Source organism: Thunnus maccoyii, chromosome 7 (assembly GCF_910596095.1).
Source record: "Thunnus maccoyii chromosome 7, fThuMac1.1, whole genome shotgun sequence".
In the NCBI taxonomy this organism is placed as follows: domain Eukaryota; kingdom Metazoa; phylum Chordata; class Actinopteri; order Scombriformes; family Scombridae; genus Thunnus; species Thunnus maccoyii.
This window is the reverse complement of record NC_056539.1, coordinates 10,250,066-10,277,884: the sequence shown is the minus strand read 5'-3', so window position 1 is coordinate 10,277,884 and position 27,819 is coordinate 10,250,066. Positions and strand designations below refer to the sequence as shown.

Below are 27,819 nucleotides of genomic sequence, written 5' to 3'. Positions count from 1 at the left end.
GTGTGTGTGAGTGTGAGTGTGTATGTGTAATCAGGACTCTGCCTTGCCAACATTCTCCCTAAAGAGACAGATTTCCGACATCATTCTTGGTCTGGCCAAGTACTCTGAACACACACACGTATGCACACACTTATTTCTTGGTTGACATATTAGGAGTTATGATGTGTATCTGTTGTATAATCAGTTGGAATCAGTTGGATTTTCCTCAGAACGTCTTGTTTTCCTCAAGACCTAATTTTCTAATCGACTCTGATGGAGTGTTCCCGTTAGCAGCCTGCCCTGTGCTCTCCTTGCTCCACTAGATTCTCAATTCAGCCCAGAGTAGTCCTGACTGTCTGCAGGCCTTGGCTCTGGACACTGATCTGGAAGTTTAACGAGGCAGAATTCCCTGTCTTTCTTGCAACATACCTGAAATCCTCATTGCACTTTGAAGAATGTAACACATGCAAGTTTTTCTGTGTCACCAGTTTTGCAGTATCACCCTGGCACTGCAGCGCCGGTTCTGTTTTTGATGAGTTTGTGAGTGTTGCTTCATGCTGTAATCTCCGTTTGTGTGTGTGTGTGTGTTTTTTCATTTTTTTATTCTTTAATCTAGACGAGTTTCTGGGTGGTTCGAGAGATCCTCCATGCGCAGACGTTGAAGATCAGAGCCGAGGTTCTGAGTCTCTACATCCGCACTGCCAAGGTACACACAGCCATGCACAACATGACATTAATGTTTTATCTTCACAGATGTTTGCATTGTGAACTCAACTAAGAGCACTGTGTACTTTTCCTTATCATAGAAACTGTGTGACATGAACAACCTCCATGCGGTCATGGCTGTGGTATCAGCATTACAAAGCGCTCCCATCTTCAGACTCACCAAAACATGGGCGGTGAGTAATTTTACTCTACTTTGAAGGCAAGCCAAGTTTCTCAGTCAAGTGCTGTCGACAATTGGCAACGTCACAAAGATCTGTACCAAAACATTAGACACATAAATAGAGGCTAATACAAACCAACACACAAGTGACATGACAAGATGAACGGCAAAGGGCAGGAAAATAAAATAAGTAAGCAGACTATTTCAGAAAACCTTAAATTCACCCAATTTCATAGTTTTTAGTCCTACTCTTATTATTTCTTAGCTTTGCCAGTCCATCCCCAAATGAAATCCCCACCACCTCCGTACAGATGGTTGGGACATTTTGAACACATTATTCAATTGTAGACTTTTTTTTATACAGGAAATTACGTATCGGTGTCCATTTTACGAACATGTGAGAGGGACAGCCAATCTGTTTCAGTTTCTGAGTGAAGATGTTGAGCTTACATAATGACATAATGATGCTCTGATGTAATGGAAATTTCTTATATTTGGGTCCACAAAACCACAGGAGATTCTTCTAGCCAGTCAGCGAATGCGGTTACTGGCCAGGACATAGCACACCTGCCTTTCAGAAGACAGAACAGCACGCACACACACACTTTTGATCTCAGCTGATATCAAAGGGACTTTGTGCCATCTTCACAGCCCTTGTTATGTCATCGGTTCAGCTGGACTGAGGTCTGATGCTTCATGTCTGCTGCATCGCATTGGCCCGCAAGTGAACTGTTCTGCAGTGCAGGCGTCTTACAGTAGCAGACTTAATATCTGTAGTTCTCAAAAACAGACAGACAGAAACACACAAGCATCCAAACAGTCTGTTTCTAACTGGAAAGCTGCATACTTTTGTGCTCTGGCACTGGCGGTGTTCTCGCTAAGTAAGTTAGAGATAATAAACTAGCTAGAGGGGGTTGGAGGCTTACCAACAGTCGTAAAATGTTTTGACATGGACATGTAATTTGTTCTTGCTAATGGTTTTTATTCTGTTAAAGATAGCTGCATTTCATTCACTGCTAATCATAGCAGAATGTTGCCTGGTATATGACAAATAAAAAAAAAACAATTATCTCAGCAGCACTGAATAGTAAAAGGGTTGACTACGGCAAATTAAACTTTTTAAATTTCTGGGTTTTTCTCTGGTTTTGTTGAAAGGTGACTGAAAATTCCAGAAGTTGAAGAGAGAAGGGTCAAAATTGAAAAAAAAAAACTGAAGCTGGACGACAGTTTGTTGCAAGACAGCTAATTAACAAACAACCAGCAATTACAGAGAACACTGTATAATCCACCTCCTGATTGTCGTGCAGCATGCAAATCTTGCACACTCTTGGTTTATGATTCTCGGTCTTCTCAGTCTTTTTGCTGTTACTGTTGCTATAGCACTTCAGACTTCACTCTTTAGTAAGTGTAGCTGAATAAAGGTAAATTAATTGTCTTTTTCTCTTTGCTCATGATTTTTTCTTTCCTTCTTTACCTCACATATTTATAGTTACTGAGTCGGAAGGACAAGGCGACGTTTGATCGGCTCGACTTCCTGATGTCCAAAGAAGATAACTACAAACGTCTGAGAGACTTCATAAGCAGCCAGAGCATGGTCTCTTGTATACCATACCTAGGTAACAGACACAAAAATACACACACACACACACACACACACACACACGCAGACCACCACAAGGTTTGATCTTTGAAGGATGCTCTAAGATGCCTCGGTATCAGCTTCTTATCTTTACGGGCTGATGTTTATGGGCTAAGGACAAGCGTCTGGGTTTTACAAAACGAACAAAGGAAATGAGAGCTGTTTTTTTTTTTTAACTCACATCATTATGTCATGGATTATTCAGTGCCTCAGTTAGTCAATCAGTCAGTCACATTTTATCGTCCGTTGTTCCTCGCTCAGTAAGCCTGTCAGCAAGCCCCATGTTTTCACAATAGTCAATGCCTCTTTCACTTTATTCCCTGTCAGAATTTTCATTTTGCTTTGCTTCTCAGAGTGGAGGAGAGTGACTTTTGGACACCGGTTTGTGGCTCTGCTGTAAAACATCTAGATTCTTTTCAGCTGGGACAAACACATAAATCAGTAAAAAATCATAATAAATGTCTCCGTCCTTTTTCCTTAAATATTTATACCCCCTTTTTTTTTTTGCCCCCGCAGTATGACATCACACAGGAATCCCTTATGAGTTGTGCAAGGAAAGCACACATGCTCGTGTGTGCAGTTTTATTGCTGTACTGTTTGTTCTTGTTTTGACTTGATGATGACTTTGATGTTCTTTACTGCCATGATTTTTTTTTTTTTTCCTTTTACCATCAGGCCCGTATCATAGCTACTACTCTGAGACTCAAAGTTAGACACACTATATACAAACAAACACAAGCACAAACACTTAGAGCCCAAGAGTCTGTTTATAATTAAAGAAACGTCCAGCCTGTTCCCCCTGTCGTGGTCCGTCATGGAAGTCTGGAAGTAATGACAGACCATGAGACAAATGCACAGCTAAAACTGTGAAACTGCACATATTTATTTGCAGTTTTACTGTATGTCCTCATAGTGTGTGTGTGTGTGTGTGTGAATAAGAAGGAGACACTTTCCATTTAATAAGCATTTCGGTGATGTGTGACTAGTTGGTTGTTCTTGGTGTGGAGCCTTTTTGTTTTATATGTCTTTGAGTGTGTGTGTGTGTGTGTGTGTGTGTGTGTGTGTGTGTGTGTGTGTGTGAGAGAGAGAGATTGAGTGGGACAGTGGTCCTGTCAATGATGCGTGTGGCTGTGTGACCAGCTGGCTGTCCTCATGGTTGGACCGAGCCAAGTTGGCACATTGGAGGGAAATCGCCACTCTCTTGTTCTCGGACATTCCCCTCCGTCATAAATCCACCCGATACCTCTAAGAGGAAGTGGGAATGAATAAGTGGAACAATAAAAACCACAGTGCTTGTTCCAGAGCATGACACCTAACGTAAGTGTTGGAGGTGTTTGTGTGTGTGTGTAATGGGTAAACTCAGGTTGAGGTTTTGCCTGGTGTGTTCATCCACATGTTTACCTTGTTGGTCATCAAACAGAATACCTGTTAAATTTGGGTCTTGGCTTAAAATAAAGTCCCAACCCACAGCAGAGGGCTAAAATTACCATGTGTGTTTTTCTTTGCACTAAATACGCCACAGGAGAGTTGCGTGTATTTGTGGACTTGTGCCACTTTCGTGACTTTCTATCGTGTTTCTTTGTCTTTGCTCCATTTGCATCTTTGTGTATGTGATGCTTATGTTTGTTGATAACAAGGCTGGAGAAAGAACCCTGTGTGTGCTGAGCTTTGGTTTCTCCACAGTGATACATTTGTGCTAAAGTATATGTGTGTGTGTGTGTGTGTGTGTGTGCGCGCGCGGGCGAGTGACTCTGTGAACTCTGACCTGCCATTAGGCTTGGCAGACACAGCCCCCTCCTGTCTGCGCTCACCATAGGGCCAGCCTGTTAAATGCTCAGATGATCTCGTTCCTGTTCACAAGCCAATCATGCAAGGACAAAGAGTCCACAGAAATGTATGGCAGCACTGTGACAAAATGCACACACTTTAAAATGTTTCCCCAGCTCATTATCCTTTCACCTTGTCTCCACCGGCCACGTAGCAAAAGTGTCTACACAGCCATGGACTACTGTTCATGCAAAAGTGTTTTGACAGTATTCACTCATATAGTTACACATTTATGAGAGGAAGACGCTGGTTTAAAGCTTAAAACTTTGGGTCTCAGATGTGTGGGTGATGAGCGGGATGCTATCTGTTTTTCCAATAGGATGAATGAAAAACACAGCTGAGACGCATCCTCTGTAGACAGGCGGTTTACACTTACTCTGAATGATGTGTTGTTGAGCAAGAGTTCGTTAATATTTATGATAGTTCCAGTGTAGTTTTATTGTACTTATTAATGGGATGTTAATGTAGTGTGCATTTGCTATTTGGTCTCTGTCAGTGGAGAAAGACTCTTCGGGAGGCCAGAAACAGGCACAAGGGCCCTTAACTCTCCTCTGCTCCAGCATAGTCTTACTGCTGTTGTTTGGCTAGCTGTGGGACACAAGCTGCACTGTATGGAATATCCAGTGTAATGGAAAGCACCAGGGGTAAGGTGTCATATGTGTCAGATCAGAAAAGCAAGCCAACTAACTCCCTACTGGTTCCTCTGACCTAGTACAGATCTGGCTTTAGACCCTTGGACTCCATGGATATAAAGTATTTTAGGTCTCTGACAGTAAGCCTGTCACAGAAAGCCAGTTTTGTTGGCTCAGTCTGTGTGTGTGTGTGTGTGTTCGTCTGTGTGAGCTTAAATGTGTTGACTTTATGTGTCCGTTAGCTTCTGCTCCTCGCAGTGTTTGCGTCAGATGGCTCCTATCTGTTCTGACTTACAGCTCCTGAGAGGGAAAGGTCCAGAGGGGAGCCATAATTTCAAGATGGACGTATGTATTTTAGGGAAAGAAAAGCTCAACAGTTTTTATGTGGAAGGAATTTTCCCCTCCTTCTCTTCGCCGTCTGTCTCTTGCCTTTTATCACCCTTGCTGTCTCTTCAGTTCTCACTTTAGTCTACATTCTTCTATAGCAGCATCATTTAATGTCCTCCCTGTTATCTGTTTCTGCTCTTACATTAATATAGTCCTATCTGCTTCTACTGAAACAGTGTTTTTCCCTTACATATTTCTTCTAAGCCTCTCCTTTGTTTTAGCCTTTTTCTTTCAGAACAAGAGTAATGGGATTTTAAATGCAGTCTCTCTCTATGGTCACAGTTCATTTTTATGCTGCCCACTTTCTGTAATTAATAAATCCCCCTGACCTACTTCGGTGCCTTGACAGCTTGGATTGCAACTACATCAGATCAGAGAAATTTGAAGTGGTTCATTTCAGATGATTATATCATCCTTTTATAGAGGTAAAACCTCAGCTGGTATTTCACGTACTGTAATATTTCAAGTTTTATATTCACTCTGGAAATAGTTTTGTCAAAGAAGGCATTTGCATTTTAAACACTCATTTTGCTATTCATCCGAGCAAGAAGCTGAGCGAAGAGTGAAGGACAGTACTGTGTTTACAAAAGAATTTAATTTGATTTGGATGAAAACTGACAGTGCATGTCACAGGTTCTCATTCCTCCAATCAATTAGACATCCACACTGGAATTGTTTGTGTTGGCTATTTGTGTGTGTTTCTGTTCATGTGTTTTTAATGTGTCTCTAAATAGGATAAAATTTATTACAACTGTACCATTACAGGGCTATATAGAAAATGGCCATGACTATACTTACTATAAATACACCGATAAATAACAAAGAATGGCAGAGTGACAACATTGTGAACATTTGGCCTGAGTAGATTCACACCTCTTAAATTAACTTTCACAAATAAAGCCAACGATATTTACATACCAAAGCCAGCTCAGCCATATGCATATTGGACAAGCACATTGTTGCACAAGTTCATTTTCTGTTGGGGGGGTTGAAGAGAAACCCCAGAAGTTCAAACAAAACCTATAAAAAAGTAGCACAAGACAGCAGGTTTTGTAAGGCCTGTCTTCTAACCATTTGACTGGCAGGTATTCTAATTGGCAACACTCGGAACTGTAATTGCATAATTTTTCATGCTAGTAAGGTGAAACATCCCAGTACATCCAATAGCCCTTGGGAGGGGGGCTTCAATAAGTCACCATTAGCTGCTCAGAAGAAATCTCATGTCTTTAGTAAATGACCATTTCCCTTTATTACATACTGAGTTTCAACAAGAGTGAGTAAAATAGACACTTGAGAGTAATACTGAATGGTCCCAGGGAGCTTGATGGACCATTACTGTCCAGACTGAAAGGTGGAGGAGGGCAATGGTATCAGTCTTCATCTCAACGTTAAAGTCAACTTGGGAGCTAGCCCCTGCGCAGACTGCTGGAGTCATTATTGTCTGGCCATAAACACATGCCATCGTCTCTTCCTCCTCCAGCTCTTACAAGGCACAGCTGAATGATGGCGGAGATCTCTCGTTGTGCCTTTACAGTATTTATTTATGGGTAGATAAAGATAAGGAAGGAGGTCAAAGGTCCACACCACAGTCCAAGTTTTCAGTCAATTGGTCGGATCATGAGGCGGACTGACTTGAGAGAGTAGAAACCTCCTCCATAGTCTGCCCAGAAGATTCCATCCTGAAATTTGCTGCGATAAACTCCCCCGCTGTACCACACACCATTCAGGTTGGTCTGGCCACAAGCATTGTACCACCAGCCACCCTTATGGAAGTGGGCGCAATTACCTAGTGGACAGAGGAACACAACGGTAGAAAACAAGATCAGTGGAATGAACAGATTAAGAAGTAGCTTACTCTTTGTTATGCCATAGCTGTACCACTAATAATCAGAAATCAAATTGCATTTACCAGAAAAAGCATCCTTGTCGCGATCAAGCGTGGTGAACTGTTTGCCGTTGTGACTGGTGAAGGAGTCCCCAGCATTGCCCTGGTAGGTGCCCAGCCTCAGCCGATACCCCTCGCTCTCTGCCTCCAGGTGGAAGCTGCTGTACTCAGCGTACACCTTCTTCCCTGTCCAGTCCTCCAGCTCTATCATCAGCTTATAGTCACCCTGTTTCCCCAGGTTGTAGATATTGTCGAGCCCAAGCCAGTGTTCACCATCTATGTTTCCAAAGCCTCTCTGTAGGGGGACAAGCACCACAGGCCGCAGCACACTCTGTTATTCATTTTCAGTTGTGGTCTATGTTAAAATGTTATTGCAATGTGGTGCAGACCAACAAAGTGCTGCATTAATTTGAGTCTTGATAGTCAACACAGTGGGTTAGGCAACGGGTGAAAGAAAAGATCTCCCTTTAGTCTGTGGTCAGTGTAGTAAAGTCACGTCCAAAAAACACAAACAGTAATGCAGAGTGAGGTTAATAAGATCTTTCAGTAGAGTGCAGAGTTTAAAAGCGATGCCTGCAATCAAGTGAAATAGAATAAAATCTGTTTCCCATTGAGACGATAATGTGTTAAGGTTGTGATCTGTGGTTTCTCACTTGAGACAAATTAGTTGAATGGCAGGGTCAGTGGTGATTTGGCTCTGGTTGGATGGAGAGTTGAATATAGCAAATGCAGAGCTGCAGAGACACATTTCTGTCCTTGATCCAGACAGCGTATACGTATTGATTTCTAGATCTAATTTTGACAAAGGGGAGAACTCTTGGCTCTGCACGGTTGTTACAAAGAAAACAGAGAGACCAGACATTTCTGTCACGCCATGTATCAGTGTCACTCTTTGCTCTGGGTGTTATAAAAATTGTTTTCCTTCGTCTGTCTGCTGCTGGATCACATTTCAGTTGCACAGGCTGACACATGGGAGGAAAAGGATGAAGGGATCATTTCCAGTGGGGTTGAGAGTAGAGCTGCATTTCCTTCTCAGCCCACCAGCGCTCTCTGATTGTGTATATTTGTATGTAGGTCCCTGGCTACAGTTTCTGGCTGTGATTTTGGTGCGAGGAAATCCACCACTAAGCTGTTTACATTGATGGAGCTAATGCTCACTTGGCGACCCCAAAATGAACTGCTGAGAGTGGGTCGCGTAGGAAAGAGGAAAGAAAAAGCTGTGAATAGAGAAGTTCTTTCTCATAACTGATTGCTGTTTTTTGTTTAGTTTATTAAACCTTACCTTTACCCTTTTAAAACCAACTTTCCTTTTTCAATCAATGAACTTACTTTGTAGTTCTCCCAATTCCGAAAGAAGTTCACAGAGCCATCTCTCCTCCTTTGCAACACGGTCCATCCTCCATTGTCAAGGCCATGTTCACACCAGGCTTGGATCAGCCGGTCGCTGCCTTCCGTCTTAAGCAGGTACATCCCACTGGTGGTGTGACCTGCCTGTCGCACCTGGTAACAGTCTTTGAAGGGACCTGAGGTTGGAAACATGGTTGTGGGGAAAAAAGGGAGAGAAATAATTAGTTGAATAGAAATGTTGTTAGTGAGTCAGATTTAAAATGTTTGATATCTGGGGATTCCTATTGCGACATCATCTTGGTCCACAAGACACAGTAATGTTGATTTGTTTGATAATGTTCTCAAACATCCCAAGTATTTCTGGTGTAATGGTTAATGCTAATATCTCTTGGGTCAATGAAATGCTGAAATGATTGTTACTCCCATGTAAGAAAATCCATAAATTATCATATCTTTTGTAATTGACTTTTGGTCTTTTGGTTCCTACTATAATTGCCTGAATAACAGTTTTTTGCTTGACAGTTTGAGTCTCCTGAATATACCACACTGCACCTTAAGTTGAACAAGATGTCTTCTTTTTTTTATCGCATATGCAAAAGTCATCATCATCATTCTATGATCTGTAGACAGCGGACAAAAGAAAAGAGAGAACGTCAGGAAGGAACGTCTGCCACGACCCCACAGTTTGAATGGGTGCATTATTGTGGCCACATTATTTGGAAAACATCTCGTTTTGCTCAGACCATCCAAACATCCTGCAGTCTGAAGTTACACAAACATGTATGCATGCAGTTTAATTGCTGTATGAATATTCACATAGATTTTGCCTTCAAAAATGAAGCCATGTGGAAGCACTGCACCCAAAGCTGAAGCAGCTAAACCAAAACCCAGCATATTTCCTCTGTTTTCCCCTGTGTGAATATGTATTAAACCAGCATGAACACAGGCATTGTGTGGGGGCCTCCAGGGCCTAAAGGCCTATGGAAGATGGTTTTCTCAGCTGAGTGTGGGAGCACATAGGGATCCAGTGTAAAGCCCTAGAACAGATACCTAAAACTCCCTTACACAAGCTCGTATTTTTCTAGTAATGATATGTCTTCTTCAGACCTCTCAGTGAGGGGGTTTTCCAGCTTATTCACATTTTCTCTCATTTTCTGTCAGTTTCTTGTCAGTTTGTCTAAACAAAGCCCTAAGATGTTGAGGTTTAAAATAAATTGAGTCATCAAGCCATAGTGGTTTAAAAAGAGCTCAACTAGACCAAACTGCGGTCAGGCAATGTGTATTTATGGTAGTAGTGAACCTACATGGAAGAGAGCCTATTAGTGGTCTATGGTTTTTAAGTCTTACCTAGATAGGCGCTAAATATTGTAAAAGCCATTTCATTCATCTTGAAACAGAAAATGAAAGGGAACTGCTGAAGTACATGTTTTATGAAGACAAGAGGTAGAAATATCCTGTTTTTCATTTCCAAAAAACTAAATTACAAATTAATTCCTGTCTTCTGTCTTTCTTTTGTTTTGTTTTTTTGGTTGTAGACAAACTGGGACAGTCCAGATTGACAGCTTTGTTTCAGCCACAGACAAATAGATTCTGTGAGTTTGTCTAAGCAGCAGCTTAATGCTGAACATTTAATGTACAGTATGGATGAGACGTTTGGAATTGGAGAGTTATTGCATCTGAGCTCTCGGTTCTAACGAGCTATGATTAACTATTGCAACACTAAAATTACAGTTCAATAAGGGCTTAGCAAGGTAGGTGGAGAATTATTATACAAAGCTAGAAATAGCCATGAGAACACTCAGTCCTTTTTTTTTCTCTACAAGTGAAATTCTTGCCATTTTACCTCCCCCAACCACTTCCACACCTCTCTCTTTCTTCCATGTCTCTTGTTTCCTTAGGGGTTTTTTTTCTCCATGGGGGCTTTTTAAATACGACCCCCTTGCTTCTCTGCTTGTTGAGCTTGAAATAGGCATCATTATTAGTGCTGAAGGTGGGTTGAAGGTGTAGCAGACTTTTGAACATTTACTTTTGACAAACTCTTGACAAAATACCTTTGAGCTACTTTGGATTAAATTCACACATCACATTAGTATATAGGCAGTAACCGTAATGTTAAAACATTACACTACATTACGGACCTATTTTTATTTTATTTTTTAAAAGTTTTAGCAATCATATATTTAACTGTGGTTTTTAAGTGTCCAATTTAAACAGAGATTTCAGTATCAGATTTAATGAGAAAGTATTTTTTGCCTCAACATTCTTCTGTCACCCTACTAAGTGACTCCCCTGTCAGTATTAAAACATACCTCCTTTCATTCCCTTTTTGTCTATGGGATATTATGAATTATTTCTTCCAATTCGCCATCTGTTTGCATAACCCCTGTCAACATTCCCTGCCACAATCTAATTGCCAGTCAAAATACAACAGCCCTTACTAATTTTTAGGAGCCATTTCCAAGTAGCATTTGAATCTTGCATATTGGTTTCATATTGAAGCTGAACTTCCTCAGATGTCACACTTACTCAATCACTAGTACTGTACAGAAGCCTTATTGATGTTAGATAATCTTATCTGATTTGTTGGTTTTGTCTGGAGTCCTGGGACTTGTCAGTGTAGTCCATCAGATGTGTGCTCTCTTTGCTCTCTGCCCCCCCTTTTTTCTTGTACATGCATACACTTGCATAGGCCGGATGTAAACCAGAGTAAAGCTTTGCAGTAGATATACATTCCAGTCCTTTGAAGTCTCTAATGCTTTTGAAAAAGGCTTAATCCACGTCCTATTAATTTAGCACATATGCTCTGTGCAGTGCAGCCAGTACAGGAGGCCAAATGGGAATCATAGGAATGTATGATTTCACTGCCTCTCTTGCATGCCAAGGATGAGCCAACTGTGCCTCAGCAATACCAACTATTGTGAGAAGTTACATTTTGAATTGCAGTTATACGCAAGCAACTTTTTGTACAGTTAATTAGGGCAGTTACTGAAGTAACTTACAATAACCTAAGTAATTGCAAAATTATGAAACTGACTTTTTGATTTTGCATAGCTTTCATCTCCTAAAAACCCATTATTATTATTATTATTTTACAGCATTCGATCACTTATTTCTTGATCATCCCCTGCGTCTTTTGATAATTGTACATACCATCTGAGGTAAGTGTTCCCTGTGGTGGTGGAGGGTAGATCCCAAATGGGCTTGCAGTGGGGGAGTCCATGCGTGATCCCCGGGGAAAGGCCCGGTTGTTATTGTCCCTCTGTATCTCATTGGTGAAACGATTGTTAACTGGTATATTCTGAGGTACCACCTGTACAAGCGGGGGAACTGCGGGCAGCTCACTGCGTCCTATGGTCCTCAGACACTGTTCCTCCAGTGCGGAGATGAGAACAGACTGGTTGTTGACCACCCCGGCCATTGTAGCAAAACGGCCCTCCAGCTCCTTGTACCTCGAAGCCAGTCGCATCATCTCAGAGGTCACATTGAGGACGCGGTTCTCCAGCTGGGCCAGCTCCAGAGAGTTGTCTCTCTTCCTGATGATCTCATGCAACAGCTGCATATAGAGTTGGGTCACCCTGGAGTTCATGTTTCTGCTCTCTTTCCGCAGCAGCTTCATCTCATTAACCAAGTTACCATCCACGTCCACCACCAGCTGCAGCGTCTCAATCTCACGCCGCTGTTTGCTGAGCACCTCCCGCACATCTGCAATGTCCATACGGGTCACTCTGTCCTTGTCTGGCTCAGGGCCTGTGGTGCTGGCACAGATTGGACCTGATGACAGATATGAATTATTTAGAAGATTACCAAGAAGCTGTTTTGACTTTAGGAAAAGCAAGGAATTAAATCTATGAGATATTAAGACAGATATGATGAATAACTTAAGGTTTATTACAAAAATATGTTCGCTTTTGAACCTGTGATTCTCTGCTCAGGCACCAGGAAGGTGTAGGAACACTTCTTGGCATCAGGATCCGGAGGAGCTCTTTTACTTCTGCGGAGAGATGGCTCTTTGGTCCTCCGGGCTTCCCTGGAGCTCCTGCAGTAACTTTCCTCCCAGAGGGAGAGGCAGAGCAGGGCGCACAGGCTCCACATCAGCCAATGCATTGCTGCTGGCCGGTTAGATGGATTGATGGACAGCTTCTAGTGCTCCCTCCAAGTCCCTCCAGGCCTCCCTGCAAGAATACACAACCTTAAGAGTTAGAAGTTGAAAAGAGCTTCTTTGTTTACAGAGGGTAACAAAAAGAATTCAAACAGCGGGAGTGTTGTTTTATGTTTTTCCAGACCAGAGAAAATTACTACCATAAGCTTTTCATGAAAAGTTATTTGACACTTTTCAGATATCAGCCAATTAGCAATTGTTTAGTGTTCAGTTAGTGCGCAGTAGCACAGTTGTCAGGTCATAGCTCCACATAGTGTTGTTTGTGTGGAAAGATGAAAGAACACATTTGCTGTCCAGCCAACAGGACGAGGTCTGCTTTCTGTCTCAGTTAGTTTCCCCACTGACAGACGCCCCATTTTTCTAAGGTTGTGTTGCTTCCCTACCCTATTAAGAGATCTGATATGTGACTGTGCTTTAAATTTGGTGCATGTCCGTCATCTTTATTCTTTTCTGTACCAAACTCCCATCACTTGTCTTGTATAGTATGAACCTTATTGTCTTTTTCGACCGCAGGAACTTTTCCAGGAATACTTTTTTAGGAATCAAGGAACTTTTCTGTATGTTGGCAACAGGAACCTAGTTCTAGTTTTGGAGTCTGGGCCATACTGTAGTTGCTGCCCCCCAAACAGTTTCTGCTCCTGAGTTGGTACAGCCTGGTCTGACTGCTACAGTTCATGGACGTGATTCAAACAAAGGGGGTTGTTGCTATACATGATGTCATATATATATATATACACACACACACGCACCAATATTTGGAGAAAGATGAAAATATTTTTTTTAACGTCAACTTTTAAACTGGCTATGTAGCCCATTTCTGGTCTAGTCTAAAATGAGCAGGATTATGTTGTTTGTTTGTTTGTTTGTTTATTGTTTCATTGCAATCACTAAATACACTCTCTTCACTACTTTTGAAGTGGGTGTTTTGCCTCACTGTAGTTTTGAGTCTGCCTTTCTACCTCTGCATCTTCTTTTCAACAAAGATTGAAGCATCTCAGTCAGCCAATAGTTTGTCTATTTACATGTAAGTTGATGCTTTTTACTTAATTTGCCTGATCTTCACACATCTTTAGAAGCAATGGAAATGCAAACTCAAAGGAACATTTGGCTTCTGAGTTTATGTCCCAGGGCTCCTCAGGTCTTAAGTATTTGGTCAAAAGGGCCTCTAAGAGGGTTCAAGACCTCCCTTCCTGCCCAGAGATCAGATCTTATTGTCCCATACAACAGTATTGCTGTCTTGCTCTGTGCCCCGCTCAGTATAACACATTGACCCCTAATTCCGCTGCAGCTTCCTGTGAGACAGGTGAAATATGCTCACTGCAGAGCGCCCACGGCTCCATACATCCAGCAGGGATGTTTTGTAAGAGATGGTATTTATGTTTCACTTAAAAGATTTCACACACATAGTCACACAGACAGTCACTACAGGGGTGTGAGATGAAAGCAAGAAAACAATATGAGCAGAGTTTCCTTCAGTCTGTTTAATTTTAGGGGAGACTCCTAGCGCTCTCTTGCTTCTTTCTTATCCCTACTGATTCTAGTTCTGTGTCTCATCAGTGCACAAGCACGAAAACACTCACACACAGGCGACACACTGCTCCATTTAACACTCTGGCTCGGTCCTGCGTAAGGCCAAGACTGTCTAGTCCCTCCCAATCTACTCCATCACTCTTCACAGTCAGTCTCTACTCAGTGCCACATCGTTAAATCCTACCTCCACCCTGAAACTCAGGCTCTGTATGTCTCCCATGTGACGCCATTGTGGTTCTTGAAGAATTCTGGCAATTCTGTCACTTGGAACAATTTGGAGATGGGACAGAATTACAGCTAGTACTGGAGATCTGTTGCTGTGTGCGCACTCGCGCTGGTATGTGTAAGCTTGCGTCCATCTGTATGATTGAATACCGTGTGTGCATGACTATCCAAAGACGTTATTCATTTTCATGGTTGTGTGTTTTTCCAGCAGCCGATGTGTCTGACAGCGTAACCAGGTACTGTATCCTTGCTAACCTCAGTGAGAGCCGCTAATGACTTTAGCAGCAGCATCAGCGGTATCAGTTCTCGAGTGCATCTTCTCTTCCAAACTATGAAAGGCTTTCTACTGTTGATGTGAGCTCCACATTCATCGTAATCTACAGTTTAGGAGGCATAAACAGGACAGGCAACATCACAGCTCATTCATCAGCTATCACTCCCCTCATTTTCCATCTCTTTCTTGTCATCCATCTCTTTTTCTTCTCATTCTCTTTCCTCTCTCTCTCTCCTCCCCCTCCCTCTCTTTCCTGACTTCTGGAGTCTGATTTCCTCTTGGGTGGTGGTTCTGAGTACGAGGGGCCTAGTCTCTTTCATGGAACCACAGCATATCAAAGACATTCCAGTGAACGTGGAGAGGTCACTGGTGTGTCATGAAGGTACAAGCTTTACAGTGTTTCCTTAGAGCACGCAGAGCGGCTCCTTTTTTCTACCCCGACAAACCGAAACGAAACACTGCTAAAGGGCTTGGGGACTGGGAAGGTAATTGAGCGGAAAACATAAAGTGGTCACCTTTGGGAGTAAAACTTTACTTTGCATGTGAATGTGCCTTCACATGTGGCTGGGTAAAAGTCTGTATTCCTACATGTTGTGTTTTTCTTTTGATTTTAAATTTTGATTTGTTTCTGCAAGTTCAGTGATATTTGTAACAAAAACCATTCAGACTTGTCCTCCTGTATACGGCACTGTACTTGATCATTTTATTACTGCATGGCTTTGAGAAATGTAGCAGACCTACTTGACTACACTGTGTATATTAGATCAGCGGAGATGGAGGAGACCATTATGCCAGCAACAGCTCATAGCTGGCATGTATTAAATTTGACAACAAAAGACGCAACAAATAATAAAAGTGACATCAGAAAATTGTCACTCAGTGCCTGACTGAGATGAGTCGTTTACCATCTGATGAATATGGTTTTAGTTCACAATTGAAGAACTGTGTAATTCCTACGTTTATGAGTACATTTCATTATGACAAGTTAATACAAATGTGCACCACAGCACAATATTTTGTTTGCATTGTTGTATTTCCATCACTGGACATTTTTGGCTCACATGTACAAGTACTGTATGTCTGAGGTGTGCCTAGGCATGAATGGGCAATGTTCCTTCACATGTTTCTGAGTATTATTTAGCTGGAAATGCATTGTGAGTTGCTGCAGAGAAATGTTACTTTGTGTTGAATATGAAGGGCAGTTGAGGCATCAGTCAGGAAGTAGAAGAGCACCGGCCTGTGTGTACAGATACTACAGAGACTGAACAAGAAAAGGAGATGAGGAGTGACAGGCTGTAAGGCTGAAACAAAGCCCAAAGATTTAAAAGGATAGCACAGACAGTAGTGAATTAAAGATAGAAGAGACTAAAGTGAAGGAAAGTGGGTCATGGCCCTTTTTCCCTTCCTGGCCAGCCATCATGAACATAACTTGAGGCAGAGCCTCTCATAGATGAAATACTCCTGTTCCCCTTTTTCTCTTGACAGATTTGCACTTTTTTTCTCTGGCTCTTTCTTTCCATTAATTACTTTCTTTTATGTGTAAAACCCCTCCTCACTTTCCTTTCCTTCCTTTTTTGAATGCTTTCTGCCTTGTTTGCTTTCTCTGCTCTGTGTTCTTTCCCCTTTTTTCTCTCAAGGTCTATTTGGTTACAGCTAAATCATTTAAGCCGGGCTCAGACTAAAGGGGTTTTGGGCCAAATTATCCCAGATTCAACCCTCCCCACAATAGGAAGAGAAATCTGGTCTGGGACCTTGGTCTGTACTGATGTTCGGCCCAGATTATCTGGTAATGTGAAGGGTTCACGGATCCAATCTGAAACCTCCAGAACTGCTCGCAGACTCATCGGAGCCACCCCAATAATTTTAGACATGTTTTTGTGAGTTAAAATCTGGATGATTACATCACTACTTTCAGAGCGCGACCACAATAGCCAATGAGAGAGAGCTGACGGTGTTGCTAAGCAACGATAAACATTCAAGCCCTTGAGGCTAACGTTAGCTAGCATACTACTGTTGACAGATATTAAAACTGACAGTTAAAATCTCACCTCCAGTTCTCGCTGAAGAACAGACAATCCGTGTTGATCGCGTCTCCACGACCATTTTTTCATCAAGATTCGTTTAGCCTTCTGCTTTCGTATTTTCTCACTTGAAAGCATTTTGTTTGCATGTTTCCCCATGAGATCATGTGAGGTGGTGCATTGCTCCCTCTAGCACAATAATCTTAATAATATACTGTAGTGTGTGATGCGCCATTATTTTCAAATCTTATAGTGTGTGCATGTTTGAGATTAGAGAGAGGGACATCTTTGAAGTTTCTCCTCATGTGCATGATGCAACCCAATTTCAAAATGGGTTGGGATTTTAAAATTACTCTAGTCTGATCCTGGCTTTAGGCAACAGTTTCCAGATACATATGAAAGTCATAGACTGTTAGCAGTAGAGCAAATAAGAGGAATTGAAACCAATTTTCTCTTAATAATAATAGAATTCATTAAATTTCATGTTGGCTCATCCATCCTGACAAACAACTTGTATGTTCCAAATATCTCTGTGAAACCAGTGAGACACTGTGTTGGAGTTACAGTGAGCATCGGACTCCGCCAGCATTATATTTTGGCAACAGTCTGAGCTTCATAAGTCTTCTTACGTGTCCTGCTGGGTTGTCACCCCACTTATAGTTATTAATAGTCTGGAGACATATGACACATGCTTTTTAATTGTCCTCACTCCCCACTGGTTGTCTCTTTGTCTGTCTTTCTCCACTATCGTTTAATTTATTGTCACGGCTGTTGTTGGAACAGTCTTAAGGACAGGCTGTATTTACTTCCTTTGCTCTTTTTACCAGACACACGTTCGTCCAACTGGGAATAATTGTAAATTAAACAAGACCAGGGATTGAAATTAACTTTTTTCCTCAGTGTCCCGCAACTGTTTTTCTTCTTTCTTCTTTTTTCTTTTCTTTTTTCTTTTTTGTAAAATTCTACATTATAAATCTAGTTTAATAACTTTGTTTCAGTAACTCGCATCACTTCATTGACTCACTCTGGTCCGCCATGGAAGTTCTACCAGTTGTTTCTTGCACTTATATTTGAATAAGAAATTGAAATCACTGATTCTCTGATACTCTGATTGGTGTACAGCGATGGAAATTTGCACACTTTGAACATATCTCATAGTAAACGCTTAATTCGATTATGTTCAACACTGCCAATCTCAACAACCACTTCTCCAAGAAAGGCGACATCTGCTCCATAGTCTGCAGAATCGTCTGTGATATCATAGATGCCACCAGCTGATTGACATTTCTGGGCAAAATGTCCTTTTTGTTTGCGTTTACACCATTCTGCATCTTTGGCAGGGCAATCATTCCTCTGATGCTTTGTTGCATTTCTTCATCTTCCACAACCCATGGCTCTGTTTTTATTTTCTGGCCTGACATGGAGCTGTATTTTAGTCCTTTTGTGCCTCTCTGCGTCTGTTGCCTTGCACTTATTGCATCTAAGTTCTCTCACTGCCTCTCATGTAAGCTGCCACGTAGTATTGGCTGCTGCTTCTTTATTCCCTCACTGTGATGCACTCTGGCTATAGTTTTCACTAATGTGAGTTCAGGATCTAACTGCAATGACTCAGACAGTTAAGCCAACAAAAATCCTGTCTCTGATCAGTTCTCCTCTTAAATCTCCAAATGCACATTCTCAGCTAGGCTATGGACAGCAGTAATAAATGCTTCAGCACTTTCTCCTGGCGCTTGATTGCGCCTGTTGAACCTTGCACGCTCAGAAATAATGTATCTTTTGTTCACACAGTGTTTCTCAAAAACCTGTTTCACATCTTCATTAGATTTTTTTCTGATCATCATTTAAGGGCAAGACGCTCAATATGTCCTCAGCTTCGTCCCCTGGAGTATACATCAGTCTAGTTACTTGATATTCTCGTGTCTGTTTATCCAGGCTTGATGCTATTCTGAAGAGCTGGAAACATCTTATCCACTTTGGCCATTCACTTGTACTATTAAAATCAAACTTTCCTGGTGGGTTCAGTTGGACACTGCTAACTGGAGCTGCTGCTTGTGCTGGTTGGCTCATCTTATCTGCCTTTTACTTATTTTTCTGTTAATTTGCTCATTTACTTTTGTCTGACTTATCAACAACCTCAAACACCTGTTTCCTGTGTCATTCTCCAACTTATCGTCAGCTGGGTTCACTCTCACTTGTTTTATGGTTGGCCAACAATTTTTTTTTCCCTTGCTTTGGCGACACTGCTAGCTTGTTTAGCTTGTTTAGCTACTGGCTAATTCTGTTCTGCACACAGGAGGACTTGCAATCGCCTTTTTTTCCCCCCCTGACTGTCTTAAGGAGGTGCATCTTTCTCCTCCCCTCGGGTGACTTCAGATGTCTTTCCAAAATTTATTCTGACACCATGTTACGTCATTATCTGTAATAATGAGGCAGAGAGTGAGATTGCAGCACAAACGTCACAACTTCCGTATATCTGTTGAACATGTATGTTATAGTATTTAACTGTGCTTAAGCCTTTATACATCTGGTGCCACCTCACATTTTTTACATTTGAACACCTTACAATTAAACTGATACAGTATATATTCCATGATGCATAAAAGTAATAATTTCATTTATAATGATGAGTTTCTCTACTGCCCCAGAATTGTCCCAGACACCATATCTTTGTGTCCTAGGTGCTATTTTTATTGTCACTTGGACAATAGGACAATTTCGAGCGCTGAACAAGACACAATGGTCTTACTGTTTTAAGCCCATTAAACAAACTCTGTCATCTCTTAAAGACAATTTTTTAAATGCTCCACATGTGTCTGCAACTTAAGCCGCACTCTGCATTTTGCTTATGTTTTTTGTTCATTCTGTTAATGTTCTCATCAGAGTGTAAGGCTCTTCTGTTTGAAATGAACAGCTCTGCTGGTTGTCACTGAATACAGCTCTTTGTCTTGAACAGGAGGTGATTTTGTGAGGCCAGAGGCTTCGTTTAATTAATCTAATAATAATTAAAGAGTTTAGTGCCATGATGACAGCTTTCTGGACTGTCCCATGCACACACAGTTGTTTTCCTCCTCACACGTACCCATATTTGAACACAATTTTTGTCCACAGACACACACAAATTGCAACGTGGTATCAGCTTTACCCCTGGCTTTGCTCCTTGTGACAATGAGCTCAACTGTGCACTTCAGTGTTGTTGTTTGCCTTGATGAAACCCACAGCTGAGTTACTATTTTAGATTGGGTTCGGTTTGCTCTAACAATGATAGTTCACCACACGCTCATTCTCTGGAGTATAAGGCTAGGAGACTGGCTTTCATCTGGCTTGGTTTTCTGTTTAAGCTAGATGACTGCTTACGTTACTCCTTGACAGGAAAAATTTGTTTTTGCCTTTTCAGTTAACAGCATAATAAATGTTTATTGTTACCTTAGAAAGACAACCATATGTCATGCTTGTGGCCTCAGGTTACACTGTATGTGTTGGCAAAAACCCTGATGGAACACACGGAGCCAAGACAAATAACATGTCAATAAACTGATTAATAAACACATAGTAGGAACTGCTATGGAAAGCTGACCGGCTGCAGATGTCTTGTTAGAGACATAGGAGATGTTGTGCGCTCTTTGGGATGAATCCCATTAATGTTAGTATTTTACTTGTAACATATATGTATGTGTTTTCTGTAATGGAGAAAATAATACCAAATAATTGCAAATAAAACAAAGTACAGAACAAATATCAATATGAGCAAAATAGACAAACTTTTCTGTGCAAGTAAATTAAATACTGAGTAAGTCTGTCCTTTTCATGCTGTGTAGGTTACGGCAAATTATTGGCAGATGCATCTGTTATTCATTTAAATTTTCCTTTCATAAACTGGGATTTATAACATGGAGCAATAATGAGTAATAGATGCTGAGCGTGCCAGCATATCATTTATATTGTGCAGCAATAACTGCATTAATTTAACATTATAAATTTAGGTGTAATAATTATTGGCAAATCCATGAAAGTATCAGTAATACTGTACAACAATTCCAAGTTTATCAACAAGAGAAAAAGCCAGGAATAGTGTACAATATGCCAGCAGAATGAGTTGCATGAAACTGGCAAATGAGTAGCAACAGGTTGACTTAAAGATAAGTTGCACAAATGCTTTCATGTAAACATGTTCATCAGCACGATGTGTCTTAGTCCCATCTAACAGAGTCTTCGATGACAGTAGTACGACAGTTAATTTCTGTCTTTCCTGATGCATAGCTCTTAAACTAGATAAGTATAAGTGGGGCGAATCTCTGGTGATGTGCTAATCCATTTGTACAGTGGACTGTTGGATGCATGTATTAGGAAAGGGGGATACTGGTCTCCCAAGAGGGTATCAAACTTTGATTGAGGCTGTTTTACTTCCAGAAGTATCTTTTGATATGTGCTGTGTGAGTTTCAAAGCTTCTGTCTGTGCAGTGATTTACTAATGCTGATGTGTCAGCCTATAGCCTGATGGATTACAGTTCAACAAGCAGGGGAGGAAAAACTTGGACAAAATGTATTTCGATTTTCATGGCCAATGTATTTCCCAGCTTCAAAATCCACATCCTTCCACCGCCCCATCTCAGCGTTTCCCATACATTCATTTATTTGTGCCGGCCCGCCACAATATCAACATTACCCGCCACTATTTTTGGAGCTGAGCACCCTGCTCTCTCTCTTTGTCTCTCTGTCTCTGTCTCTCTCACAAACACATGACAATGGACACGTCTGTGAATAGCATGATGTTACACATTCCAGTACAGTAGGTGGCAGCATGCACCCTTAATATTGGTTTGTAGTCTGCCAATAAAACCAGAGAAGAAGAAGAGGAGCGGTCTATATGGTTGTTGGCTTTTCCTGGCAGAGAGAACAGCTGGCCGAATAAATCCGGAGATCACGCATGGTTAGCATCATGAACACCTCTACACAAATTTGTCCAAAACTGATGCATTCAAGTTAACTCTGATAACTTAGTCTTTGTTCTTAACACAGTCTCAGAGACCCAACTCTTAAGTTATTAGCAAGCGCGCAGGGCTGGAGCGGACCTCCCATTGTCCCGGGGTGGGAGGATGTAACGGTAAATTAAGTTTGGGACGAATTTGGGCTGAGAGTTGGAAAAAGAACCCCCCATCCAGTCAGCTACTACCACAATTATATGTGAATTATGTGGGAAACCCTGCATCTGGTTCTCAAACTTTTCCACAAGTCCAAAATGCCCTTAATCACACAACACATCCATCAGTGGTCAGAAGACAGATCAGAGGAGAGAGAAAAGCAAAGATATAAGTGAGAAGAGGCGTGGGACCAGCAATAGTGAACGGCAACACTACTTAACATGACAACATGGAGCTCAGCCAGCTCTACTGTTAGTACACAGCCAGAGCCTTTCATCTATACATGATGTCATCACTCACTGTTTTTGTCAACAGAGCTGAGTATACATGCCCACTCATGCACTCTGCTCCTCAAAGACTCATTCTTGTGCGCTCGCTGAAACAATTGCTTACAGAGCCATGAGCAGGAAAATGAAGAACTGACATCTGAGAAACCATCTAACCAGTTTAAAATAAAAGATTGAATGAATTCAGAGAGAATAAATGGTGAGTATGTGAGGTTATCGAGGGCTGCAGAGGTGAACGCAGCATGATGGGTTTTTAAAAGTGTTGACATTATGAAAAAAAGCAAACAAAAACAGCAGTACAAAAAAGTACACTATAAAAACAGCCCTAACAAAACAAGGAAAAACTCATAAAAGCCTCATCAACAAAACTGAAGAAACCCAATTAAGATTAAGCACTGCTACCACAGTGGAATATGAAATGCTTCATGTTGCAGTATTAATGGTGCTGTTTCATATCTCCCCATTAAACAGTGCATCCTGGAAATATTAAAAGGGAAATCAAGGCAGATACAAAGAGCAAGACAAGGGTTTTATCTGCATTTATGAATGGAACCAGTAATTGGAATTGGAGCCTCCCCTCAGGATTTTAAAAATGAAGGGTGAGGTGGAAAAACGAACAAGTTGTGTTACATGAAGTGGTTCGATTTAGGAAGGCATTGGGCTTTGGTTCGGAAACAACTAACCCAACAAAAAAAAAATCCTCAGAAGTGGTTCCCGCCTCCTGCTTTCTAGCTACTGAGCTGTCTACCTTCATGATGCATATTACTGAGCAGGGAGCCCCCAAAACCCTTGAGGCCCCACGGCCCCCCATCTGTTTTCCTTCTTCTGTAGTGAAACTCTAAACATATGGGCTGATGTTGGGGTCAGAGGTCTATATGTGGGATTAGGGTGCAGCCCCACCCTTCCTCAGCCTCACCCCCTACCCGTCCGCTCCACAAACCCCTGCAATCAATTGGTCTTTGTGGAAAAATAGTTTCCCCTTCTTCCTTTTTGCACACCACACTCACAAACATGCAGTTCTTGTGCCCAGGGAATCCAGCAGGACAGAGTTCATATAAGGCCTTCTCTCTCTATCTGTCATACTTTGTCAAGATAAGGACTCTCCACCCTCCAACACCCTCCTCCATCACTTCATGACACTCATCCTCATTACCTCCCTTCCATCACAGAACAAATACACAACCCTGCCCCTCATCACAAACACAACCTCCTCGTTGCCTCCTTTTACACACACTCAGAATGACGCATACACACACAGGCATGAATTAAGTCTTGCATAACAAAATCCCAATTTTATTACTCAGGCTTTACTAAACGGATTGGCTGTAACTTTGCCTGTTCAGGTGGGTTTCCTCTCTTGATTGAATTAAACCGGTAAAATGACACTTTGGACGAACATATGCTGCTACTTAGGTTTCACACAGTTTCATTAGGGAAGAGCTGGAGGAGGGTCAGGAGAGAGCGGAGAGCCAGGAGGAGGGAGAGTTAATTTTTTTTTTTTTTTTTACAGCATTTATAGCCTTTGGCTGATAGATTCTGATTCAGGGGATTAATTGTAGCCTCCAATACTCTTTCTTGGATTAATTTCTCTTCTGAGTCACACCTCATCTTAAGCTCATACACATGCTTTCTATTAGTTGAATCAACAAGGAAGAACACGTAAAATTCACACACACACGCACAGCATTACGCACTTCTCCACTTCGTTACATGCCTCTGCTTCTCTTGTCTGTTTGTCCCGACCTCCTGGCTGACCTCTTCCTCCCTATGCTGACCTGTCCATTCAACTGTGTCCAAGCTCTCATTAGAGGGATTCTAAATGAGCTTCACAGCGCAGCTATAAACAAGACTTTTCCTCCAATTTTGCAACAGCCTTGGCTCTTTTCCCCCATAGATTTCTTTTTTTTTTTTTTTTTGCTGCTCTTCAAGCTAGACACAAGTGCTACACACAGCCCTGCAACTCATAATGTATGGTTAACTTTTAAAAGTTATGTGTGCGGGATTTTCTGTTGTAGCTGTGGTTGGATTTAACCGCATGTTGCCAGCTGTGCAGGAGCAGTGTTGTCGGACAAGCCCGTGTCTGTGTTTAGTGTGTTTCAGTGTGTGTGTGTGTGTTATCTGTGTGTCTGCTTCTATATGTGGTTCAGTTTTACTGATAAGATCAGCTGAGCTGTCCGTTAGACATCTGTGTCTGCAAAGGGTCGACACACAGCCTCAGGTTAAATAGTAAGATACAATTGGCCACATGCCCATCGCCCAAAACCGCAGTTGGCTGGTGCTGGCTGAGTGAGCTATCAATCTCCTGCTGGGTTACAACACTGTGTGTGACAGGATGGCTGGGGGAGGGCAGCAGTTAACTGGCTCTGACAGCCTACCAGGCACTAGCTGATCGCTATTTATTGGCTTGTCCAGGGAGTCTTAAAAACTTTAAATGGTAAAGACATCAAACAGATTTTCTGTTGTGATTTATTATCCCGAGTGAGTTTTAAGAGAATGGTTAGTTTACGTATGAATTGTTAGTAATGACCCATTTAAAGCTTTCTCCCAGGCCTGTCCCCATGCACCCGGGTTTCAGGTGAACCTGAGGGCCAAGCTCTGCCGCCCCCGCACAGAATGTTCTGGATATGTCTCAGACTGCTGCTCCCTCCTCCTCTTTATCTTTTTAGCTTTCTTTCCTCTGTTCCAGACTGAGTTATTGGGGGTATTGATATTTTGATTTATTAGTCTGTGGAGCAAGCTCATGAAATGTTTTCTTAGTCTTTTGCCATTCCCTCATTTTGCATTTTACATCAAACTCAGGCTTTTTGAAGTGTGTGTGTCTGTGTGTGTATGTGTGTGTGTGTGTGTGTGGTTGTGTGCATGCACTGTCCTCTCTCTCTCATGGCCGTTTACAGCATTCACAGATGTGGCTTTTTAGTGAACAGAATATTTTCCACAGATCTCACAGACCAGGATGTAAGTGAAAACATTTGAAGATAATTGTGAGTTGGTGATATGGAAGTGCACCACATTGATGTTATTAGTGTTCAAAGGTTTGGCTATTATGACAAAGTTGTGACTGAAGTGTCTCATATCCATGGGTTGTATTTGATAGAGGATGTGGTCAGGGTTGGATTACCAACCTAACACGACCCTGTAAAGGAGACTCCCATAACTTTGAGGGATTTCACAAACTACACTGCGTTGTGTTTGTGTATTCTGATGAATGATCTAATGACCACCCTATGTAACACGGATCAGCATGTGCTGAAAGACATGTCACAACCTCATTAATATTATTGATTTAACCCTTATTCCACCAGGTTAACTCAGCGTCATCCCTGCACCCCATTTAGCAGCCAGACTCAGGTGGAGCTGTATTAGAAAACTAAAAGCCAAGAAAAAATAAACAGTGCTGGCTACAGATCTCAAATCTCTCCATCTGATCAGATCAGCCTCCCTCAAGTGTTTTGCAGGAATGCTCTGCATGATCTTGTCCTACTTTTCTTTCTTTTTCTTTTCTCCCTCAAGCCTCCTGTTTCCATGCAGGTAGGCTGTTGTGCACATTTCAAATTAAGTTTAACTGAGACACCAATGACTGAAAAAGTTTCTTATACAATTTGACCGACCAATTAGAAATACCAAAAATTATCTAGCAGCCCACTCTATAAATTCATCCCTGTTGTGACACAAATCTCGTCCTGCACACCCTTTGCATAGCGTACTTAGTCTCATATATTCGTCTCAGTATATCCCAGTCCTCAGACTCCAGAGGAAAGCCAAAGAAGCGTTGCTAAATGTTTCTGTCTGCAGACGGAGCTTCCAGTCACGAAACGTCCTAACCTCTCCAACCTCTCAGCCAGAGCTCTCACAGCTGCTCAGACACACATACTCATACATACATCTACACACACACACGCAGACATGCACACACTCCAAAAACAAACTCAGAATGAACTCAGGCAACATTTACCTTTTTGTTACCAGTAGTGGGGGTGTGTTTCCTGCAGTTATAGTTTCACGTGTGTATTGTATTGTGTCTTCACCGAGCTGCAGTGCTCAGGACTCATCTCTCTGTCTCTCCTTTTGTCCCAGTCTTCTGCCTCCACTCTGGGCTGCTCTCCTCCACTGACTCCCTCTGTCCTGCAGCTGGAAATCACAATATAAGGCCTTTAATCAAGGCCTACCTCCCAAAGATGTGCTCCTCTCTGTGGACTCAGCTGTCCCGGGGCTCAGACTGGGGCATGGTTCAAAAGCCGGCCACTTCAACAGACTGAGCTCTGGCGACTGATGCCTCGAGTTTTTCACAAAGGATGGGGGAGACTGGAAGAGGGAGGGAAGGAGGAAGAGAGGGGAGGAGAAGGGGGATGAGGGTGTGGGAGTTGGAGTTGGAGGTTGACTTTTTTTTTTTTTTTTTCCTCCTCTCTCCTATTTTTTTTGGAGTGGCCCAGCCTACCTCTGATGTCACTCTGGAAAAAAAAAAAAGACAGAAAAAGAGAATAACAGAGCTGCCTCATTAAGTTTCCCATCCTCAACAACGGTTTCATGGTTCTTTATAAAGAAGAAGCAAAATAAGTGGGAGGAAATGTGACCTGTTTGAATTGTTTTTGCTGAGTCTGTAGATTCTTTGACCCCTTTTCACCTGATTACTTTGACGAGTAACAACCGTAACAACTCCCAATCCCTTGATTTCTTGCTTTCCCCGCAGCAACGGAAAGAGCTGATTGTAATGCTGCTCGTGTTTCTGAACAGTAACTTCCTGTAGAGCTTCAGCTGGGTATGTGAGAGCAGAAGAGCAAGGCAAGGCAGATAAAACAGATTCATGGCATTATTGGAGCAGTCCTTGCTCCAGGTGTAGTCTGAGCTTGCCTGGTCTTCTTCATTACTCTGCTTGCACCTTATCAGCGAAGTCATTTACTTTAATGCGTCTAGGTATGTGAGAAATGGAAAGATAAGGTTTTTTTTTTTTGTCCTGAAATATTTTATGGTTCCTTTTAGATAACTGGTAGCAAAGAGGTGCAGTCAGTGGTTTTCCCATTCCCATACTTCATGACCACATTTCTTCTGTCATACCCTTAGGTTTCTAATTTGATCCTGATACAAGGTTTGCCACATGTAAACACACACAAAGTGTCTTCATACCCTAACCACAGGTCCTTTTAAAACACACATCTGTCTGTGGGTGTTCCAGGCAGTCTGGATTTGTGCATGACTAACTGCTGTTATCCCTGACATGCTCTCAGAAGAGCAGCTATAGCGGTTAAGCCTTCAGGATCCCTCTCTTCCTCCTCTTCTCCCCATCTCTCACTTTCCTCCTTACAGCTGTGTCTCCAAAAGCTTGTAAAGTGCTTCTTCTGCACTCTGCCTCTCCCCCTCTAGCTGATTCTAATCAGATGGTGTTGTGTTTGTGTGTATGTTATCTGAAGACAAGGTTTGCCCTTTTTATCTACTGGATCTGGTTTTACAGTTCTGTTGTCGTTGCTTATTTGTGCATCTGTGTTTAGACTCTGAATGCACTACGTTATCACTGTGTGCACACATCTGCGAGAATAACCCAAATTTCCAAGAAATGCACGGGTGTGGATATCATGTAGTCTACTGTGTGATAACTTTTCTTACATCTG

The 27,819-nt window shown here is 41.9% G+C and overlaps 2 protein-coding genes across 13 annotated transcripts in view; one reads left to right on the top strand and one right to left on the bottom strand.

Annotated features, from left to right (window-relative positions):
- The window catches only part of ralgps2 (Ral GEF with PH domain and SH3 binding motif 2), an 81,249-nt gene that overhangs the window by 41,243 nt on the left and 12,187 nt on the right, over nucleotides 1–27,819 (top strand). For all 11 annotated transcript variants that reach the window (XM_042416035.1, XM_042416034.1, XM_042416031.1 and 8 more), the window contains 3 exons: nucleotides 596–685; nucleotides 786–878; nucleotides 2,355–2,481. In XM_042416035.1, coding sequence (XP_042271969.1) covers nucleotides 596–685; nucleotides 786–878; nucleotides 2,355–2,481 — 310 coding nt within the window. The remainder of the gene's footprint in view (nucleotides 1–595; nucleotides 686–785; nucleotides 879–2,354; nucleotides 2,482–27,819) is intronic.
- On the bottom strand, nucleotides 5,927–26,488 carry angptl1a (angiopoietin-like 1a). 2 transcript variants are annotated; one of them, XM_042416042.1, is made up of 6 exons: nucleotides 26,169–26,488; nucleotides 12,497–12,754; nucleotides 11,733–12,353; nucleotides 8,565–8,758; nucleotides 7,260–7,530; nucleotides 5,927–7,136 (listed from the first exon to the last, which is right to left on the bottom strand). In XM_042416042.1, the coding sequence occupies exons 2-6, from the start codon at nucleotides 12,684–12,686 to the stop codon at nucleotides 6,949–6,951; spliced, it is 1,464 nt and encodes a 487-aa protein (XP_042271976.1). In that variant the 5' UTR covers nucleotides 12,687–12,754; nucleotides 26,169–26,488; the 3' UTR covers nucleotides 5,927–6,948. The 2 variants fall into 2 exon arrangements, with proteins under 2 accessions (XP_042271976.1, XP_042271977.1); XM_042416043.1 differs by lacking the exon at nucleotides 26,169–26,488 and having other exon boundaries at nucleotides 12,497–13,711.

Coding starts and splice junctions, on each gene's coding strand:
- angptl1a (XM_042416042.1), bottom strand. CDS start 12,686: ATGCATTGGCTGATGTGGAGCCTGTGCGCCCTGCTCTGCCTCTCCCTC. Junction 8,759..11,732: donor GGGAACACTTACCTCAGATG/GTATGTACAATT, acceptor TTCCAACCTCAG/GTCCCTTCAAAGACTGTTAC. Junction 7,531..8,564: donor GGAATTGGGAGAACTACAAA/GTAAGTTCATTG, acceptor GTCCCCCTACAG/AGAGGCTTTGGAAACATAGA.